The 24,196-nt window shown below is 39.3% G+C and overlaps 1 protein-coding gene across 1 annotated transcript in view; it reads left to right on the top strand.

The window, feature by feature from the left end:
- The window catches only part of LOC126355010 (armadillo repeat-containing protein 8-like), a 140,717-nt gene that overhangs the window by 63,984 nt on the left and 52,537 nt on the right, over positions 1-24,196 (top strand). Inside the window, exon 10 of the mRNA XM_050005150.1 lies at positions 11,198-11,392. Within this exon, the coding sequence (XP_049861107.1) occupies positions 11,198-11,392 (195 nt within the window). The remainder of the gene's footprint in view (positions 1-11,197; positions 11,393-24,196) is intronic.

Below are 24,196 nucleotides of genomic sequence, written 5' to 3' on the forward strand. Positions count from 1 at the left end.
GAAAATTTCACAAGTATCAGCACTGTGGCATTTATAACCTCCTAGCTCCAATAGGAGGAGAGATAAGGTGGGAATAGTATCAGCCGGCCTTACTGATCTGCTTTACAGGCCAGCCCCCAACATCGGGGTCAAGGAAAGATTTTCCATCAATTGACTTGTAGCCTGCCCAGCACAACAGGTGTGTGTCATTGGAACAGTATGAGCCTGCCATATGAGCTGTGTTATAGGACAGCCTACATGTTGAGTGTGGAGGGGGGGGGGGGGGGGGGGGAGTTTTCAAGTCCCTGGCATGTAGGCTACTCTGTGTGACAGTCATGTTGTGTTGGAGTAGCATGAGATTGCGTTATCGGCATGATTTGCAGGGCTGCATGCACATTTTTCTTTAAGAACATTTTAATTTCCACTATCCTGAATATAGTTTGATGGCATCCAGTACAAAATATGCACATTTCAATTCCACGGAGTGAAATACAGTGACGGGCGATAGAAGAATGCTGTGTGAAGAGGGGTGGCACTGCACTCTGGCACACTTAAAGACAAAATAACATGTCTTACATTTCCTCAAACATATATGTTTTATGTATCAGACTTTTCAGAAAGATGTGCACTACAAAGAAACATATTTTTGAAACTTCGATTTTTTTAATTTTTGGCGTATCTCAAACGCTCGAGAGAGGGTGTGGGAGGGGTTTGTGGTGCCACTGTCTTAGTATTGCCCCGGTTCGGAAATACCATAGATCCGAGGCTGATGTGCAGAGCAGTCTGAGTTATAGTGGGGAAGTGTGTAGTCTCCAGGTGACCCGTGTTTACATTTAATGATTTTGCTGTTTCCTATTAGCTTATTGCTCTCACGTCAAATAAAAACAAAATGGATTTCTGTGACCAATTGCTATCAAGTGGATTAAAATACATTCACATAATTACATAAGGCTAATATACGTTATTAGTTTCAGATTTTATTTTATTTCCACTTTTCTGACAGCCATGCATTAATCGTCTTGTAGAACAATGAAGTTATTTTTGTCGGTTTGCTAAAGAAATTTGGTTTTTATTAATCTTTTACGCTGAGGCAGTCAATGTGTTTGAAACAAAGTGTTTAGTTCCACACTATTGGCTAATTTCAACTGCTCGCTGCATTTCAAGTGCACGTTTCCATCTTCTAGCATGTAAAAGTGTGTTTTCATCCGGGAGAAAGTGTATTTTTAACCGGGAAATCCGGCAAAAACCCGGGAATTTTTTTTTCCTTCTCTGCGTATACACCCTGGAATAGAATCCATCTGCCTACAAGCTAAATTAAAAGTTCTTGATTTGCTTCTAAAATATCTTTCTCTTTTTTTCAGTCAGTTTACTGATGTAGGTAGTACGCAGATGCAGCACACCTCCTTGGTAGACCTTACTACTTCTGTGAAATCTCATCTGTCTTATTAAACTACTGTCTGCCTAACTTGAATCCCTGAAAAAATTGCAGAATAAACTAATTTCTTCATTTTTAAACCACCTATAGGCATAATTGTAGTTACTGGGGACATAGCTGTACTAAGTTACTTCATTGATTGTATTCATTGGGTTTTCAAATAAATTTTTGAGTCATCTGTAGGCCTAAAACTTAACATTTTCCACTTATTTTATTTCATTGGCTGGAAAATGTATTTTAATAGCTTGTGCAGTTAATAGTCTGTGATGACTGCATTGTAGATTTTCTAAACATTTCTGATAGGAAAAATGACCTGGACTTCTTATGTGGATCCTACAATTTGATCTCAGTAATTAACTTTCTGACATGGGTGGATCAAGACAGTAGGATTATAATTGGTAATGTTTTCTTTGATGGAGCTGAAAGCAATAAAACACTGTTTACCCAGTAACAAAGGCTTCCTCTTATCATGATTCACAGTTAATAGGGATACTACTCAATGGAAATCAGTTACAGCAGTAATCAGGGAAAATGTTTTTAAGAATAGTTTACAAGAGATAACCTGGGATGAAATTGATAAAGATCCAAATGCTGACATAAAATTTAATCTCTTCCATGATAAATTCATATCATTATTTGAGAATAGCTTTCCACATAAGCTAATCAGAATGGACTTTAAACAGCCACATAAAAAACCACGAATCACTAGTCACTAGAGGGATTAAAGTAGCTTGTGAAAGGAAAAGAGAAATATATGTGTTGGCAGTAACAAGAAAACTCCTGCAGTAGTTGTACACTTAAAGGACTACTCAGAATTACTAAGAAAGGTTATTAAAAACTCAAGGAACATGCACATAATGTTAGAATTCTTGTAGGTACAAAACATAAAAATATGTCTTTGTCAGATATTTCAACAGTTCAGTTGACAACTGATTGGTGGTAGTGGTCATCTGTGCATGAAGTGTGCTTTCTTTTGTGAAAGTGTGTGTGTGTGTGTGTGTGTGTGTGTGTGTGTGTGTGTGTGTATTTTCTCTGCTGAAGATGGCTTTGACCGAAAGCTATAATGTGTAATAGTTTTTTCGTTGTGCCTGTCTGCAACTCAGTGGGTTGTCTTTAGGGTGAGTAGCAATATATCCTTTTATTTGTATTGTCAGTGCATTACTATGTTCTACAGAAGTACTGTGGAGAATGGCTCAGTCATTGATACAGGCTATCAGCAGTATGTAATTGAAATGCAAATAAATGTTACATCAAGAGCGAAAATAATGAAATTAGATGGACTTGCAACGCACTTACATGTAGCTATGTCCAGTGCATACCTGCTTAAACTGCTTCAGAAAATAAGACATACAGGTGTTGATAGGAGAGACAGTGTTGAATTTATCAAGTCTGCATATACAAATTGATCATCCAGAATGATTATGACCAGTGATCTATTATAGATATAAACTTGTCCAGCTGATAGCAGTGTCATCTGACGAGGAACAGCTGCTAGTCAGACACTCACACGGTGCAATTACAATCAGTGAGCATGCTGTCCGTGTGTAGAATAAGGAAGGTGCATGATCAATCAGACTTTGACCGAGGGCAGGTTGTGATGGCCTGGAGTCTAGGCATGAGCATTTCAGGAACTGAACAACTTGTCAGATGTTCGTGGATGCTGTGGTGAGTGTCTTTAACACATGACGAAACCAAGGTGAAGTTACGTCCCGACATCGTGGGGTTGTGCGGGTGGCCCTCATTACAGGTGTCGGACATTGTAGACTGGGCAGACTGGTAAAGCAGGACAGGTAGCGAACTGTAACTGAAATAACATCAGGCTTTAATCCTGGGCAGATTGTAAGTGCGTCTGAGCACACAGTGCACTGACAAATGGTTAACAATGGGCCTCCGCAGCCGACGACCCATACATGTGCCAGTGTTAACACCACAACATCGGCAATTGTGGCTGAAAGAGGCATGTGACCATTGGCACTGGACATTGGCACAAGGGCAGAGCATTGCATGATCTGATGAATCCTGATACCTTCGTCATGCCGATGTGAAGGCACAAATCCATCGTCTTCCAGGGGAATAGCTCCTTGACACCTGTGCTACGGGACAGAGACAAGCTACTGGTGGCTCCATTATGTTCTAGGGAACTTTCACATGGGTGTTCATGGGTCCAGTGGAGTTCTCATATGACACCATGATGGCTAAGGAGTATTGTACACTGGTTGCAAACCATGTACACCCCTTCATAACGATCACATTTCTCGACAGCAGTGGTGTTTTTCAACAAGGTAACGTGGCATGTCACAAGGCCAGGAGTGTTTGGAGTGATTCGAGGAACACAATGGCGGTTTCCAATTGATGTGCTTGCCTCCCCCCCCCCCACCCCCCCCCTCACGCCCCCCCCTCGCCTCAACTCACCAGATCTGAACCCAGTCAAACACATCTGGGATGTGATTAAATGTGGTTTCAGAGGTCATTGCCCCCTCACTGGAATTTACGGGAACTAGGTGACTTGTGAATGCAGGCGTGGTGCCACCTCCCTCCAGCAACCTACCAAAGCCGCATTGCTTCCATGCCGTGATGTGTTTCTGCTGTTATCTGTGCCAGAGGTGGACATACTATTAGGCAGGTGGTCATAGTGTTCTGGCTGATAAATGTAAATTACCTGAATAGGATATGTAATATTTTACTTTTCAGTAACTTCATCACTTTCAGAAGCTGACAGTTGACGAACACTATATGTACCATCACCTCCAAGAAATAGAGCTTACTTTAAGAGGTTTTAGCATCAGATCAATTGCATCAAATATTAGGGTTGTCACAAAGCAGTGCATCCTATTTTTTCTCTTTTGAAGTGGTGAAACATCTAGTAAAGTTAAAATGTGTCACTTTCAAGAAAAGGTGGGGTCAATCTCATAGCCATTTGGAAGTAAGTGCAGTATTAAGAAAACTGTTTGTAAAAGAGACTTCCTCTTATAGAAGCCATTCACATCCAGATACATTAGCAGAATGTATAACAAGTTGAAGCAATGTATATTTGAGCATTTTCAGTTTTGTTGGACAAATGTGATGGTGGGAAGATAAGGTGTAATTTATACAGACTCATTGAAATTAAATTTCATAAAATGTAGCTATAATAATAATAATAATAATAATAATAATAATAATAATAATAATAATAATAATAATAATAATAATAATAATTATTATTATTATTATTATTATAGCTACATTATTATATTGTATATAATAATTATATATAATAATTATAATTATAATTATTTGGTTACATTTGTGTATTTTGAGGCTCAATTGTCACTGCCTGCATCAAGCTTTGATATTCTGCAGGTCTTCCTGCATTTCGCTACAGTTTTCTAGTGGGCAATCTGTGTTCTGTTTGCTACAAACTCTTCAGTCCAGTCAGTCACAATCTGTACACTCGTATTTTGTTCATTAGGTGGCAGTGTGGAACTGTATCAGAACTTTGTGGAAGTCAAGGAAAATGGCATCTACGAGGTGGTGCTGAAAAGCTCCTGGCTGTGCATAGAAAGAATAGAGATAGAGTTTTGAAATGACCCAGTCATCCAGTAGTCCTTCTCCTTGACTGATACGCTGGATATCTTGTTGCTAAAGCTTTTCTCGTACATGCAAATGAAACTAGCATGGTGTATTGCAAAACCATCTTTCCGCAGTCCATTTGACGCCTTCAGTGTCCTGAAAATGGTTACTCTTCAGATATTTCTTCAACTTTGGAAATGGATAACAGTCTGAGATGCCTAGATCTGGCAAGCAGGGAGGATGGTTGATTAGTTGGAAGCCCAGGGTCATCAATTTGGCAGCAACAGCATTGGACGTGTGCGCAGGTACGTTGTCATACAGCAAAGGAATCCCTTTGGTCAACTTTCCTCAGCATTTCTTCTTAATTGCTTTCTTCAGATGGTCCAGCAGGTTAGCATAAATTGTCTGATTGTAGTAGATCACAGAGGTAAATAGTCCTCCAACAAAATGCCGTTTTTGTCCCAGAAAACGGATGCCTTCACGTTTTTGGTTGATTTCTGGGTGCGGAACTTCTTTGGCTGTGGGGACCCATTGTGGCATCATTCTTGTGATTCTTCTTTGGTTTCAAGGTCATAATATGAAGCTAAGTTTCATCCTTAGTCACTAAACTTGTCAAAGAGAACTGGAACTCCAAAATGGTTTTCATAGTCTCAGCACACTTCCCTTCTGCTGATGACAGTTCAGATATTTTAGCATCCATTTCGCTGAAACCTTGCACATGTCTAAAATTGTGGTGATGAAACCAGCACACTCCTAGTAGATGTCCAGTATCTTGGCTACCGTTCTGCTGGATATTCGTCGGTCCTGAAGAGTCAGCTCACACACAGCATCAGATGTTGCATTGTCCGTTGCAGTTTGAGGGCGACCACTGCAGGGCTCCTCTTCAACAGTGAAATGATCTGTGTATAAATGAGATATCCAAGTTTTCACAGTGCTGTAGGAACCCCACTTCTGTTCCCTTGTTTGTGATATCTCAGTGTGAATGTCCTTTCCGAGACTTTCCCTGAAGTATCAAACACTTCACGATAGCCCATTGACGAGAAACCTGCCTATCACCTGCAACAGAACAAATCATATGAATAGTGAATACTTGACATTTACACAGTTACATATTAAGATCTCAAACTGTCAGATGAGCCCCCACTTGTTTTTTATTTCAACTTCAAGGCAACAAAGCCAGGAATTTTTTGTAGCAGCTCCTCATACCTGGACACCTTTATCTGCTGCTATCTAGGTCTCATGGATGAGCAGAATCAGCTGGATTTCACACAAATGTTGTTTTTGGAACCCATGTCAATTTCTGCAGAAAAGATTTTTGTCTCCAGAAATGTCATAATACAGGTTTGTGTGTGTGTGTTTGAGGACTGGTTTTTTTTTTTTTTTTTTTTTTTTTTTTTTTTTTTTTTTTTTTTTTTTTTTTTTTTTTTAAACAGGTATTACCTGTGATTTATTCTAATATTTAAGGAATGCTTGCTCAGACCTATGGTACACTGTTGCTGGAAGAGGAGCATGTTATTTTGCTTACTCTGTGTAGAATCAAACTGGTATCCCATCAGGTCCAGTGGCCTCTCCTCTGTTTATTGATTTCAGTTGTGTTCTAGCCTTTGGTCACTTACTTTGACATCTGTCATTTTGTTATCCACACGACGATTTAAAGGAGAAACTTAACTGCAATCTTCCTCTGTGAAACAGTTTTGGATAAAGATGTTTAATTTTTTTGCCTTTTCTGTGTTAACTTATTAAGATTTTCTGTCAACTCAACAACAGTGCCACGGCAAGTTAAGATTCTCATCCTTGTCTGGCTGTACTTGTTTTCTATCTCTTATGGCCTTGACATCAACAGTGTGTTAAACTGTAATCTCTCTTTCTTGTATATAGGAATGAGCTACTGATCTGTCACAATGACTGTGGTACATGTTTTTATATGACAGTGACATTCACAATTATTTTCTGCATGCAGCATGTTATTTTCAGTGTAAGTGTAGTCTTCCCTCTTTTTTTTTTCCAAGGAGACAATGTTCTCCACAAAACTTCTTGCATTATCTATTCTATCAGATGGTTATAATTAAACTGATAGTGTTCAGAGTGCTGCAGTATGGACATCACGTATCGCAGGACACCAAAACATCAGAGGTGTGTTCATTAATCTGTGTGCTTGTGGAGTGTACTGAAAAAAGTAACAGTCATGATTCCTGCCACCCCCAGGTGAAAATATAGCACTATAAGAAGTCAGAATGTGATGTGGTGGAAAAGAAGGGGAGGAACAATTACACACATGATGATGGCAGTTCTGGCTCGTTTAGTATGACATGGTCCCGAGTTATTACTTGTTCAGTGTGGTCTCGTAACTCAGCAACATACTGCATCCTTAACATAGAAAGTTCGTCAGTTGCTTGCAGCGTAAGCAGATCCTTCAGATCAGGAAAAGACCAGATACATCCCTGATGGTGTTATTGCTTCTGCACCACTTGTTAGCAGCAGACACAGTGGCTGCATCAAAGACTAAGGCGGCGTGGAGTTTTACAATTATTTATTGAACTTTCTTTACAATTTCTCCCTCGTTGCCCCTGCCCAGCCCTGTGGGTCCCTCCGCCTGGCTGCTGCTGTGTAGATTCTCCGCCAATGCTCGCAATGCGCACCGCTGATCGCACTCGGGAGCCTCAGGCCACCAGTGCTCCGTTGAAGCCAGGATCCCCTGTGGTTGAGATTAACTCGGCGCCCCAGTACGGGCACGCCAATGAAGCCACATCGCTGTGAGGTCAGCTGCTGGTGCCGTCATGGACGGACCACGGCCGGGTTGCCGTGAAGTCCTGGCGTCAGTTCGTGGCAGCGCCTGTGACCAAGACCGCGCTGTGGCCGGTCCTGCTGGAAGTTCTCTCTGTAATTAGTCAGCCATGGTGCCGACCGACCTTGGGCCGACCTCTAGAGCTGAAGTTGACATCTGGCGGCGAACGGATGACTCCTGTGAGCTGGAACAGACTTCCGGAATCGTCACCTATGAAGATTGAACATTCGGATCTGAACTGCTTCCTAATGGCTTCTGTCTGCTGCTGCCTGCGCTCTGCTATTTATATCTGGCAGGAGGACGTTTTTTACCCTCGGTGGTAGCTTTTTGTTATTACTCCCACAGTATATTGCAGCGTAACTTAGCATGCTGGCCTCACTTCCCCTTACTCAGCACTCTGCAGGCTTAGCTCGGTGCTCAGTCTGTGTGCGTCCTTGCATCAGTCTGTTGGTAGACTGCTGCTGTCAGCAAGCTATCCGTCCGTGCTTACTTCGCAACGCCTCTGTCGCCGGCGTGCCTCTGTTTTGCCATTCTCCACTGCATGATGCAACATACTACATGTGGCTGCAACAATAGATACAATCTTTCAAGTGGCTTTAAGTCAGAGATCTGCAAGGCCACACATCTTGAAATTGCCTAGAGATGATGCAATTGTTACTGAAGGTTTCTTGAAGCAAATCTTTCACCTGCCAAGCAACATGTGATGTCACTCCATCTTGCGTGAAAATAGCGATGTGGACACAATTGCGTTCCTCGAAAACTGGAATCACATGTTGCACAAGGAAGTCATTATAATGTGCAGATGTCACTGTACAGCTAACAGGCCCGTGATGTTTCATCCCCTCTAAGAAAAACTGACTAAGAGCTTGTGGAACCACACAGTCACATAAGTTGAGTGTAGTAAACCTTTCTCCACAACACGTGATCGAGCAGAACCTCAAATGTGACAGTTCTGTGCATTCGTGGCAGCTTGCAGAGTAAAATGTGCCTTGTCCATAAAATGTGCCTCATCCCTCCAAAGAATGTTCTGTGGCCACTTTGTCATCCATTTTCATGTGTGCCAAAAAATGAAGGGTAAAATCACAGTGTTGTAGCCTATCTTGGGGCTTCATTTGGTGCACAATCTGAATCTTGTATGGATTCGAGTGTAAAGTATACTGCAAAAAATTTTTAACTATTGAGAGTGGATTCCTGTGACACAGCTGGAGCACTAGCTGCAGAATTTGAGGCGTGCAGTGCATGCTCAGCTTTAGCTGGATCAACTTCATTAACAACTGCCATGGAAATAGATCACCTCCCTCTTCCTGCTGCATTACGTAACTCACTTGTTTCTTCAGATTTCTTGATCGTGTTCTTTAGTCCATTTATTGGCAAGGGGCCTCTTTGCACTAGTTTCTATTGGCAATATTCCCAAAATGCAGCACTGCTATTTCTGCTATTGTGATAAAAACAACTTTACGAGGAGTGCAACACCTTTTTTCTCAATAGCAATAGCATTTCTTACAGAAACCTTCTATCTTCTTAACCCTTTACACTAACATTCACTTCACAAAAGAAATCAACGCGCATCACCAAGTGACAGTCAACATACTGATGTCAAAACAGGAAACATTTCACATTCTGATTGCTTACAATGCCATATTTTCACCTGGTGGCAGAAAGTGGAAATATTTTTTTTCAGCATATTCCATGAGTGCACCAATTAATGAAAACATACCTATGATGTTTCAGCATCCTGTGATATATACAGCCCCCACTGCAGCACTTGGAATAGTGTCAGTTTAATTATAACAGCCAGGAGCTATATTGTTTAATGTTGTTATCCAACTTCACAAAGTTCTTGACCAAATTACTTCAGATTTTCCCATGATACACTAATGAATGGTGGACAGATAATGGCCACTTATTAATATCTGCAGTTTATAAATATACACAGGATGGTCAGAAACAGTCTGAAAAGCTTGTAAGAGTGTTTCGGGGTAATCTGTGCTGAGAAATAATTGTTAAGAAAAAATTTGGTAGGTTGAGCTGTTTCCAAGTTAATTAGCATAGAAGTTAGCCAATCAGGCTTATGTGCCTGAAAATACAAGCATCATGACGAAGACAGTTCATCAAACATTACCTTCACATTATTTCTTTAATTTGAACAAGAGAGCAATACAAAAAGTGGACATGGGACAATAGTAATGACTGAATGTCAACTAAAGGCTGAGCAGTCTTTGCACTATCGTCTATGCTATGACAGAAAGTGGCACTAATTGCAACTGGTGAGCCATTTGAATTTGTGCACGCAAAGGACTGATTGGTTAACTTAAATGCTAATTAACTTGGAAACAGTGCAACACATCAAATTTTTTTCTTAACAATTATTTCCCAGCACAACCTACCCTGCAACATCCTGACAAACCTTTCAATTGTTTCTGACTACCTTGTATATAGTATATAAAGAGGAAACATTGTTAGCAAAAATCTCAAAAAGTTCTTGATCGTTATACTTCAGATTTTTACACAATACTGTAATAAACAGTCAGATATACATAGACTACACATTTTTTAAACCATAATTTACAGGTTTCCTGTTGAAATTGACCATGAGGGGAAAAAAGGCTGTGTTGTGAAAATGTACATTTCCATTTCATTTTCTTTCTCGTGTCAGTTTTACCTATGATATCAGGGCATTAGAGCCATTAGAAAAATTGTTTCTCCCATGCATATTCTTTCTCCTTATATATAATTTTAAACAAAAATTGTATACACAATACTACATTGTTTTGTTTAACAGAAAAGAGTAAAATTGTGTTTATGGCTTATCAGCTTATGGTTAGAACACTGCTATGGAATCTGAATTGTACAAAACCTTGTAATCCTACCCATTTGCAAGTTAAAATATGTGAAATAATGTCATTGAAGCTACTATCCTCACAGATCTAGCAGCTGGAGAGATGTCTCTCATAGCCTGTATACCAATGTTCCCAACTGATTTACCCACTCATTTAAGCAACTTCAGTTCCCGATCAAGCTTTTGTTTGTAGTATTGTAGTACCAATAAACAGGATTGAAGGTCAGAGGGGACTGGGGGGGGGGAGAAGGGGGTGCACTGAGAAAGGAGGAGAGGTGAGGAAACAGACATAGAGAGGAGAAAAGGAGAGGATGGACAGAGTGTGGGGTAAGGGAAGGAGGAGGAAATGAACACAGACAGGAGGGAGGAGGAGATAGACAGACAAAGAGATGGGGGAGAAGGAGATAAGGCCATACATCCAATTCCCATACATATTTAACAACTGTGTTTACTCAAAGTAACTAATTGCATTTTGTACGCTGTGAACTTGAGAAATCGGGAAAATACAAACAAGTAGTTTTTGGTACAGTTGATTTAATTTTTCTTAGTTGTTTCAGAAATGATTTATTTAAGATCTTAACTTATATATATATATTCTTTTCTTCAGAACATGGCCTTCCAAGCCGAACAGAAAATAAAATCGCAAATCCTGGACACATTGGGTACTGACCAAATATTCCGTCTGCTGTCGGATCCTGAAGTGGATGTACTCATGAAGACACTGGGACTGCTCCGCAATCTTCTGTCTACCAAACCACACATTGACCTCATCATGGGAAGACATGGAAACCAGATAATGCAGGTTGTACCAGATATATTTTACACACTTCAGTTCCAGCAATTGTACATGTGTTTCCTTTGTGTTTCACTGCAAATACCTTATGGTCATCATATGTAGTTACACCCACCATTTCTGCTGCCTTAGACAAGTCTTTTAATTTTTACATCCTTATTATTGTTCTCTCCCACTCCCCCCCCCCCCCCAAATACATGCAGCATTTATTCATTAATTTTGCACATTTATTTTACATTTCAAGATGAGGCCACAAGGCTTGCCTTTACATCTAATAAGACGTAGTTCATTAATTTATCATAACTGCTGGTCCTAGTTGGTACAAATGATAAAGGGAATTAACAGCTGTAATGTGAAGCATTGAAGTCAATTACAAAAATAATTCATGCAATCAGCTATACTACTAAAACAATAACCTGGAACGTTGTACCAGTTGCAGTATTAGGGCAACACAATAGAAATTCGATTTCCAATATTTCACATAATTATTGACTGAATTTTTAAAAAAAATTTAAAATGATACCACAATCTACTCGTTAAATGATGTAATCTTATGTTAAAGGTTTGGAACAATATTACTAGTATTATAAAATAGAAAGAAACTTCCACATGGGAAAAATATATTAAAAACAAAGATTCCAAGACTTACCAAGCGGGAAAGCGCCGGCAGACAGGCACAATGAACAAAACACACAAACACACACACAAAATTCCTAGCTTTCGCAACCGATGGTTGCCCTCTCCTTCCTGAAGAAGCAACCATCGGTTGGGAAAGCTAGTAATTCTGTGTGTGTGTTTGTGTGTTTTGTTCATTGTGCCTGTCTGCCTGCGCTTTCCCGCTTGGTAAGTCTTGGAATCTTTGTTACTAGTATTATAGTTAGAAACATTAACTGATGGTGCAAAAGTTCATGGACTTCATTCATCCAGTATTTGAGAATGAGACTGCTTACTGATATGCAACAAAATTTACACACACACACACACACACACACACACACACACACACACACACACACACACACACACACACGATGAAAAGAAATAAAAGTTTATCACTTACCACATTTTTGCTGTTCACGCAGTCAAACATCAGCATCAGACATGATGTTTTAATTTATTATTTCTTACTGCTAACTGTATTCTTAACACAGTCCACAGACAGCATCCTCATAGATTGCTGAATGTACCTGCAAAATTATATCATTGTCCGATGTATAACACATCATGAATGTTAGATGCGTGAAAATCTAGCTTTTGAGTGAAATTTTTTACTGATTAGAAAACATTGCTTTGATATGACATTTTTAAAATCAGTTGGGAACACAGACATCTGTGTTACATTACTTACAATTGTATCTTATCTCTTCTCTCTCTGTTCACCCTTCAGCTTCATAACAACTTCCATCTTTTCTGTACACAGTTAAGTTTTCATCACCAGCTCACATCAGTAATCATAGTCTCCTGAAAATTTGCTATTTTTCCTGAAAGATTATCTAGATCCAAGCCATTATGTTTGAGTTATTCAATTTCTAAAGTCAACTAGCAGTGTCAGTGAGCCATAGTAACTGAATTTCTGTATTTTTGTGTTTTTAGACATGTATCAGTACAGCAGTAATGTGTAAAAACACAGGAGGTGATGCAGAATGAAACCGCCTTCAAAAACGCATGCAGTTTGTGTTACACAGACACATGCATTGAGGGGAAAAATAAGGAAATTCCAAATGTTCTTTTAAGTACAGAAACAGGTGTTAATCAATGTGAATCAGATCAGAACTTTCGGGAGGGTGATTGAGTTGTTGGCAGCCATAAGATGTGATGAGCTCTTGTGTTCATTGAAGTACATATGGCTAAGTATTGTCTTGGCACAAAAATATCCCTGTATTAAACTTTCCATGCCTTTGTTTTGGATGCTTGGCTCAGTTTAGTTAAGGTCCCACAGTGTCTCAGAATTGATTGTGTTCAAAAGACCAAAAGCAATTTACTCTGCCTCTCCCAGAGCACAGCATACATGGCTCTTCAAGATGGAATTGTTTATTTGAATTTAACTTTCTTTGGTAATTTTGAATGCTTCTGCTTGATGGACTGTTGTTTTGATTCTGGTACAACATAAGACACCAATGTTTTGTCTCCATTGGCATTTCAACTTAGATATTTATCATTTTCACTGCTGTTCTTCTGAAGAAGATTCAAAGCACTTGTTACTCAGTTTTGTGCACATCTGTTAGCAAGTTTGTTACCTAGTTGTTAACACAATTACCCTAATAATTTCATTAATGATATTGCTTAAAACTTGAGAAGACCTATTTTATGAGAACAAATTCATAAAGCATCATTTTTCTTGACCTTTTACGTCAATGTTTGATGGTTTCAGTGCTGGCAGACTGTTGCCCACTTCACACTTCATTATCTATGTTAATTAGTACAAGTACTTCTACATACATACTCCACAAGTCTCCATATGATGCAGAATTCTTGTACACATTCTTAGTTGAAATATAAGAAATTTCCTAGAGACAGAAAATCTTCTGTTCAAAAATCAGCACAGGTTTAGAAATCTTAGCTTGTATGAAACTTAGCATGCCCTTTTCTCACACGATACCCAATGAGCTATGTATGTAGGGAAACGGGGAGATTCTGCATTCCTAATTCCTAAGGTGTTTGACATGGTGCCCCACTGCAGACTGTCGATGGAGGTCCGAGCGTACAGATTAGGCTCCCCAAATATGTGAGTATTCAAAGACTTCTTAAGTAATAGAACCTAGTCTCTTTTCCTCAGTGGTGAATGTTCTCATGGGTATTTTTAGGAGTACTGTAGGGAAGTGTGATAGGACCATTCTTACTCTCTGTGTACATAAATGATCTGACTGCCAGTCAACAACAGAAACCAAAACATTGCATTAAAACAAGCGTTCAGTGCATAGTGCTGTGGAATGTCGAAGGGGGGGGGGGGGGGGGGGGGGGGGGAAACGCAAATTGGCGAGCATAAGAAGAACAACAACACCAAAAATGCAACAGGAGCGTAATATGTAAGCAATTGTCCACGCAACCTGCCACTGATGATGCCTTGCAGAAAATAAAGGCAAAAAGCATATGGCACTAAAATTGTGTTTTATTCAGTTGCTGTCAGACGGTCCAAAAGTAAAAATTATCAATATACCGTAATCTAGGTGTAGTGTTGCAAAGCGATATGAAATGGAAGGCATATCAGGTTGGTAATAGAGAAAGCGAATGGTCAACTTCATATTATAGGGAGAATTTACACTAGTGTGAGCCAGTGTGGGATACCCAACAGGTCACATTACAGGGAGGCATCAAAGCTTTATGGTGGTGGGCTGCTAAGTTAGATCCAGTGAGCATGCAAATATTTTGAGATGCTTCATGAATTTGAATGGGAATCGCTGGAGGGAAGACAACATTCTTTTTGTGAATCACTATTGCGAAAATTTAGAGAACAGGCATTTGAAGCGCCAGAATGATTTTACTGCAATGTACATTTTGTGTAAGGACGATGAAAATAAGATGAGAGAAATTAGGGCTCACATAGAGACTTATAGACAGTTGTTTTCCCTATCTCTACAGGAAGGAAATGACTAGTAGTGGTACATGGTACCCTCTGCCATGTGCCTTATAATGGCTTGCAAAGTATGTATGTAGATGTAGATGCAGACGACAGGATACCTCTTGCCACTGCTAGTGATTTCCTATTCCACTTGCAAATAGAGTGAGGGGAAATGATTGTCTATATGCCTCTGTAATGTGTCTTATCATGTCTTAGGGCTCCTTGTGTGAAATATATGTTGGCAGTAGAATTGTTATGTAGTCAACTTAAAATGCCGGTTCTCTAAATTTTCTTAATAATGCTCCTCAAAAATAATATTGCTTTCCCTCCAAGGATTCCCATTTGAGTTCATGAAGCATCTCCGTAATACTCGCATGTTGATGGTATCTACCAGTAAGAAACTAAACAAGTGACTCTCCTCTGAATTGCTTTGATGTCCTCCTTTAATCTGACCTGATACAGATCCTACAAACTTGATCAGTGTTCAAGAATTGATTGCACTAGTGTTCTATAAGTGGTCTCCTTTATAGATGAGCTACACTTTCATACAATTCTCCCTATAACACTAAGACAACCATTCACCTCCCCTACTACCAGTCTTACATGCTCATTCCATTTCGAGTCACTTTAAAAAGTGTTGCAGCTAGATATTTATCTGACATAACTATGCCCAGTAACACATCTTCAATCCTGTATTCTAACAGTATGGGATTGTTTATCCTATTCATCAGCATTAGCTTACATTTTTCTACGTTGAGAGCAAGTTGCTGTTTTCATCACACCAACAAAATTTTTTTTAAAAGTAATATTGTCGCCTCCTACAGTCATTCAATAATGATACTTTCCCATACACCACAGTGTCATCAGCAAACACCTGCAGAGTGGTGTCTGTCTGTCAGGTCGTGTCTGTACGGAGAGAATAAGAACAGTCCTGTCACACTTTCCTGGGGAACTTCTGATAATATCCTTGTGTTAGATGACCCATGGATTATCACCTGTGGAGAGTGAAATATGATGCCAGAAAGGCAGTAGATTTGTTTAATTAACTTCTTTATTCCAGACCTCATCCATAGTACATGGAACACGTTGTTGGATGTGTCCAGCTGCCTCTCATGCAAGACAATAGATGTCCAGCATTCTCATTGTTGACAGCACAAAGAGCGGGCCTGGGTGTGGCGTCACTTGAATGTTGCTGTCAGCAACGTCTCCAGCTGTGACTGTGATGACAGCACAGCACCACCATTGGCAATGCTGTGGAGGTGGCCATGACCTCCCCCCAGTGAGCGTATGCTTCCTGCTCTGTCAATGGCTGGTCTCATGACTCGGGGCAGGCTGGCCCGTCCCTTGGTCGAACAGCGGACCTCACAGGCTAGTGATGTAGGCTGTGATATGGAGACGAGAATATTTTAGTACACGAATGACTGAATACATAAATGCTCCAGACTGTGTTCATTTAGGGCTTAAGGCATGTGCTCTAAACACTTCCATGGTGGCAGTTGAGGAAAGGCTTCGATCCTTCTTCTAAAATATGGTATTGCAAGCTGTTGCTGTACCATGTCCAGCTGGCTCTGCTTCGCAGTGCCTGTCGGCCACATTTTGCTTCGCAATGCATAACACCCTTGCCTGCCTGTTGCTGGCTCTGTTGCAACTCAGTTCTGCCCTAGCGTACATTTTGACCGAATATGATTGATACTCTGTTTGACTCCGATGAACACTTGTAGCAAATGACAGTGTACTGGGATTACTTGCATAAAAAGTCTTTGAGCCACTTACATATCTGAGAACCTAATCTGTATGCTCAAATTTACATTAACAGTCTGCAGTGGGCAACATGTCAAACCCTTCCTGAATGTGTAAGAATATTTAATCTACCTATTGCCCTTCATCAGTGGTTCGCTAGATATCATGTGAGAAAAGAGCAAGTGAGTGATGCTTTGTAAGTCTGCTGATTTGTGGACAGAAGTTTTTCTGTCTCAAAGAAATTTATTGTAGTTGAACTCAGAAAATGTTCAAGAATTCTGCAGAAAATTGATGTTAACGATGTTGGTCTGTAATTTCGTGGGTCTGTTCTTGTACTCTTCTGATATACAGGAACCAACTACACTTTTTACAGTCACTTGGGACTTGTGCTGGGTGAGAGATTCATGATAAATGCAAGTGCAGCCATATGAGAGTGAAACAAACAAACAAGACTTTTTTGTTTGATAATAAGAAGTGCAAGTGCAGGTCATTTTTGTGCAATGCTCCCTGCTTTCAAAACACATTTCTTCCAGTAAATAGGTAACAAAGATATGTTGTCCTTGTAGAATGAAGTCGGCATGTCTGTAGCCATTTGCACATATAGCCTTCAATCCCAATGTCATCATTAAACCTTTGATCTCCCTCATCTTCTTTCAGTAACCAAGGACATAAAAACCACAGGGAAATAGGTCTACGCTGTATGAAGGGTGTTCAAGTGTTTTCCACTGAATTACTCCAATTTTTGTTTGGTTAGGGCTACTTTATAAAGTTATGCATTGCCGTGCAGATTAATTACTTCTCTCATCAGTAAGTCACATAATCTGTGATGACATGAATGTCTAGTGTTAGTAGTATACAGCACCACATGCAGAAAATTGATCTGCAAAACCCCACAACAGTCAAAAAAAAAAAAAAAAAAAGTAAGCTGCCATATGGTTTGACCTCCCACTTCTTTCTCCATTTCCAGCTTGCTTCATTTCATTGGAGAATGTAATAATGAAACCACATACTGTCACAGGTGGTAATGTGAGCCAGAAACAAGTTTGCCTCCATTCCTCTGGGATCTTATTTGTTGATTATCCTTGATTTTTTGTTTAGACAAGCATTTCTCAACCACCATGTCCTGACACATTGGCATATTGTGAATGCATGTCAGGTGTGTTGCAAGATTTTTATTGTATTCTAATCTTCCACAGATAAAATATCTAGAACATAAAAAAATATCACCAAATTGTTTCTTGGAGTAATAGATCTGGGAAATTTGTATCTCATAGTTGTTACATAAAGAAAAAATGTGTTGTATGTACTTGTGTGTGTGTGTGTGTGTGTGTGTGTTTTATTTTTTATCTGAAAAAAATCGACATCTGGGAGTGTCACAAAAGTTTGAAATGTACTTTGGTGTGCGTCAAAAGAAAAAACGGTTGAAAAATGTGAAATTAGACCGTATTAAAAGTTTAGCTGTTATGATACTTCAAGTGGCTTTGTTATTTTTCAAGATTTTAATGTGTTCTCTGATTTTTTCAGTAGCTGCTTGCAAATCTTCTTGAATATCACATAAATATGTAAATTATAATTTTTTGACTCTGTTCTGGGTGGTTTCAGAGAATATCAAAATGTTTTACCAGTAAATAGGTAACAATGATATGGTGTCCTTGTAGAATGAAGTCAGTCATGTCTGTAGCCAGTTGGGCATATAGCCTTCAATCCTAGTGTGTCATCATTGAACCTTGGATCTCCCACATCTTCTGCAATGGATGCATCAAAATGATGTATTAATCATGGCTAGTTCGTGACTTTATAGTTCCATCTCCCGGTAACAAACTGTTGACCTAAAGAAGGTACAATAACTATCTTAACAAAACACAGAATTAATACAATTCTGACTGAAATGTGGAATATATGGCTCTTTCAGTTTATAATGTCCTTAGAACTCCTTAAGGGTAAATAATAGAAGTTCCTTAAGGATTAAAGGAGACCACTCACCGAAAAGCAAACACACAAGGAAGAAAATTTGCTAGCTTTCTGATTTTAACCTTTGATGAGACAGAGTAAAACAACAACAACAACAACAACAACAACAACAATATATACATCACACACACACACACACACACACACACACACACACACACACACGACACTTAACTTCATGTTTAAAATTTTTGAAACTTCGTAAAGAGAGAGAGACATAGTTTAATAGACACTGATACCATGATTGATGAGATTGCATTGCTTTCCATAGTTATCGAATTATAGCAAGATTGATAGTCGTGTTACACACGGTGTTCAGAGTAATAAGTCCAAAAACTAATACTCCTCTCCATCTTAAATGAAAGCGGGTCCAAGATTCGACTCAACATAACCATTATGTCTACACAACTCAACAAAGACTCTTCTGTTCCATACCTAAAACAACAATGCTGACTCCACATCTAATCGAACACTTTTTTACTCCAGCTTACATGAAAGTGAGCCCAAGACTAATTTGCACAAATACTGATTAAAGACAGCATGATACAAATCTATATAAAAGGTAGCACAACTCTTTGGTGCAAAGTACAAATGATACCATTTTACAATATTGTCAAGTTCTTTTCTGAGATTTATGAAATCCTGTAACAGTTTTTATTTTTATTGACCGTGTCGGATTTTCATAATCAAGTATTGCAAAATGTGAAATACTTGTCAAAGCAAGAAACAAATGAAATTTATAGGATAATTAATTTTTTTTAAAGTCTAAGATTAAAATGGATTTCAAAATATTACACAAAATATGGAAAAGAATGACTTTTCAAATAAATCTTACCAAACAATCCATCAATCCCAAAAGCTCCTATTTTGAACATTAGATTTGCAATTTTCAGAATAACATTTAAAAAAATGAATGGACCTCTCGAGTTCATTAATCAGAATATTTATCACAATTTACTATTGAACAGAGGTCCCTCTCTGCATCTACATCTACATGAATACTCTGCAAATCACATTTAAGTGCCTGGCAGAGGGTTCACCAAACTGCCTTCTCCACAACATTTTCTGTGTGTTCCTTCCAGTTTAAGTTGTTCGTAATTGTAATTCCTAGGTATTTAGTTGAAGTTATGGTCATTTGATTTGACTGATTCATCGTGTAACTGAAGTTTAATGGATTCCTTTTAGCACTCATATGGATAAACTCACACTTCTCTTTATTTAGGGTCAGCTGCCAATTGTCACACCATTTGGATATCTTTAATGTCTATGGTACAGATTTGTTAAACACTGTTTATAACCTCTTTCTATGACTTAACTTTTGACTTGTTTTTGTGATACTGTGTCAAGTTAATTTAATATCCGTGTGGTAGATGTAAACTATCCTTACAAAGTCTACTGAGAAAGTTTCAAGAACATGTTTTAAATGATGACTCTGGGAATATATTACAACCCACTACACATTGCTAACACAGGGATTGTGAGGAAGATTAGATGAATTACAGCATACGCAAAGGCATTTAAACAATTATTCTGCCCACTTTCCGTACAGGAATGGAACGAGAAGAAACTCCAGGAACTAGTAGTGTGGGACATTCCCTGTGCCATGCACTTCACAGTGGCTTGCAGAGTATAGATGTAGATATAGATAGATGCTTCTCATGTTGGCTTGCTGGCTCTTGGCCTGCTGTGTCAGTTCTCCTAGTTTCAGTGCATGTTCCTGTGTGCAGTCTTCCTAGGATGGGGGTGCTTATTCTGTCTATGTGACACCAGTGTAGCTGGCTGCTGCCTGAGAAGACATTCCACATATGTCCGATAAACTTGTTGTGGGGGGGGCCTGTTTTTTTCCACGTTTAGGATGCTAGTTTTTACCTGAAGATGTGACTACAATGTCACAAAACCAGTCATGATTGATAAATCATTTTGACCCAGCTGTTGAGGTTCTCATCAATTAAGATTTTACAAGTACTTCATATTTTTCAGTATTATTTAAGCTACACCTATCATTTCATCTTTGAAAGAAACACTCCGTGAGCCACCCTTGTAGTTGAGGCCTTAAAAGATTAGCATTTGTGATTAAATGCGAATATATATGCAAATTCTGCCTCAAAATGCAAAAATACGAATTTACACAATGCTATTTCATAGCAAATTATATCCAAATTAACTATTTCATCTGAGATAATTTGAAATGACTTTATTTTTTGCATATAAATACCGATCAAGTAACTAATTTTTTTGTTGCTGAAATTGCACAACATCTGGCAAAGCCAAATTTGAAAAGAGAACATATGTAGAATGTGTTTGCAGAATACAGATTGCAGCTATGCGTGAATGCAGTAATGTATTGCTGCAGTTTTACATTAAGCTCTGGACCCACATCAAACAGTGGATGGCTGCCTGGTCTGTATAAGATATACATCATATATGGCAATGTAGAACTCAGCTGTGGGGTTTAACATCTTATAACAAGGGACTTGTATGTTTTCTGGCTAAAGTTGGTATTATGGAAAACTGCAGACACTGTTATGTGGTAGTTTTGTGTGCAGTGTGTTTTGAAATACAGTTGCATGAGATACTGATAGAGCTTGGGCTTGAGCTACCTCACTTACACTATTGCCAAATTCAGCAAGCAAGTATGTGGTAGTTATTAACAAATACTTTGTACACTCAGCTTTGCTTTGCATTGTGTGTAGCTTATTTTCTTTTCTTATTGTGCAGTGAGCAAAGAGGCTAATCCTAGTCCACCACAGCCTTAGATTACGATACTTAATGACACCAGAAGGGGTTGATGATCCATGTATGAATTCTGCTTTCACATAAACATAGTACATGGGTATAGGCTGGATGGCGAGAAGCAAGCAGGTCTTTTGTGCTGCCTCCACCCCCTGCACTGCTTCTTACCTATAGGGCAGTCAAAGGGTCTCATTTGTTTACTTTCACAGCCCCCTGCTACATTTTAATACCTGCATGATAGCGACCATGCTGAGAGACATCCAGTAAAAAGATGAATAGAGTTGTTTTCAGTTGTACTTCCACTCTAGGTACCTATTCAGTTCTACCCATAACATTGTCAAGTACAGGTTGCACAGCTCAAAAAAGGGCTAAGGCTAATCAGGGCTTATATGCTGCATGCTCAAAATCAGTGTTTTTCAGGTTTCATGGTTATTGGAGTGGGTGGTGGTGAAAAGGAAGATACATAATACTGAGAAACATTTTTATGAGAAAATCTCTGTTCACCAGCAAGAAGCAATTATTGCTTCTCAAAAGAAACAAATCACTTGCTGAAAACTTGAATACAGAGTGGTCCAAAAAAATGTATCCACTGTTTAAAAGTCCATAACTTGCAAACTAATTGACAGAGTTTTCTCATTTTTGGAGAAAGTGTAGCTTAAAGTCCAACTTAAAGATATCACTGTAGGTGTTCAAAATGTTCACCATTAACATCCACACACAAACGATGCCGCCGAACTGCAGCATGAACTACTGACTGCAACGTGTTCAGTTGGATATTTGCACATGAATGTACGACGGATTCTCGAGGTTCATCCAATGGGTGTGGCTTTTGTTGATAAATGACGTCCTTTAGAGTTCCCTACCGGTAAAAGTCTAGAGAAGTTACTCTGGGTAATGTGGTGGATACTCCAGTGCACCTCTATGGCCTATCCATCTTCCTGCTAGATTTTCGTCGAGATGCGCCCTAACATGATTTTGGCTGTCGGTTGGGGCACCATCTTGTTGAAAGTAAACTCTTCCGTCTCCATGCAAGTCTCGGATGGCAGGTAAAATGGATGTCTGTAGCTTCTGAAGGTACACCTGACCGGTAACTGTGCCGTCAAAGAAGAATGGCCCAATCAAGCCCCGGTAAGACAACCCACACCACACATTTACTCCTGGCAAATTCACGGCTTGGCTACATGGACGTTCGGATTTTCAGCGGTCCAGTAGATGCAGTTGTGGCGATTTGCTGTACCATTGAGTTTGAACCGTGCCTCATCAGACCACACAATCACCTCTGCAAACTCTTCATCGTTGCGCGCCATGTTAGTAAACCACTCGCAGTACTCCATTCTACACTCTGGGTCGTCCTCTTTCATTGTGTGTAGCACTTGCACTTTGCTGTCTTCAAAATTCACTGAACACTTGAGCGACTCACTCCAGTTTCACGGGCACACTGTCTCACAGACTTCTGTGGTGAGAGAGTGAATTGTTGTAACACACAGCGGGAGTTAGCTGGACTTGTTACTGTTACAGGTCATCCAGATCGTTGTTTGTGTGCATCTTAACACAGCATTCGGCTTCAAATTTGTGTCGAATGCGACAAATCGTTAAATGTGTTGGTGGCTCTGTTTGATACTCATTTCGTCATTGCCGTTGAACCTCATTAATGTTTTTGTACTTAAAATACCACTTCAAAACTTAATTCCTTTCATTGAATGTAAGCCTTGCACCAGCCTTGCAACTAGGTGCAACTAAGAACAATACACCGACTATCTGGCGATTGCCATCTGACAAAACAAAACAACTCAATACAATGCTTGTGTGGCAATTGCCAGAACTACAAATTATTACACTAGCAAAGATGAGACAACTCCATCAGTTAGTTTGCCAGTTACGGACTTTTAAACTTTGGATACATTTTTTTGGACCCCTCTGTAGAGCCAAAAGGAGAAAACAAGCTAAGACTATCTTGCAATAAAATAAAATAAAATAAAAATAATCCCTGTTGAAGGTTTAGCAGAAGCAGATATTTCTTTCAGAAAGCTGTTATTATAGAAAATAAAAACTATTTATGTCATTTTATTATTTTATATCCAGTAACAATTCTACCACAAAAAAAGGAAAAAAAAAAACAGTTTCATCTTCAGTCATGTAGCCGGGCAGACTTTTATATTGTATATCTAATCATTAAAATTCTTTATTAAAAACAAATATTCCAAGATTTACCAAGCGGGAAAGCGCCGGTAGACAGGCACAATAAATAAACACACACACACACACACACACACACACACACACACACACACACACACACACACAGAGAGAGAGAGAGAATTTCTAGCTTTCGCAACCGATGGTTGCTTCTTCAGGAAAGAGGGAAGGAGAGGGAAAGACGAAAGGATGTGGGTTTTAAGGGAGAGGGTAAGGAGTCATTCCAATCCCGGGAGCGGAAAGACTTCCCTTAGGGGGAAAAAAGGACAGGTGTACACTCGCGCGCGCACACACACACATATCCATCCTCACATACACAGACACAAGCAGACATGTCCTTCTCCTTCCCTCTTTCCTGAAGAAGCAACCATCGGTTGCAAATGCTAGAAATTCTGTGTGTGTGTTTGTGTGTGTTTTATTTATTGTGCCTGTCTACCGGCACTTTCCCGCTTGGTAAGTCTTGGAATCTTTGTTTTTAATATATTTTTCCCATGTGCAAGTTTCTTTCTATTTTATTTACATTAAAATTCTTTATTACACCAAAAAATTGATGCTAATTTTACCAAAAATAGATGCCACATTTGCAGGCCCCTACTAATTAAGAGGAGTTTGTG

Source organism: Schistocerca gregaria, chromosome 3 (assembly GCF_023897955.1).
Source record: "Schistocerca gregaria isolate iqSchGreg1 chromosome 3, iqSchGreg1.2, whole genome shotgun sequence".
Taxonomy (NCBI): Eukaryota; Metazoa; Arthropoda; class Insecta; order Orthoptera; family Acrididae; genus Schistocerca; species Schistocerca gregaria.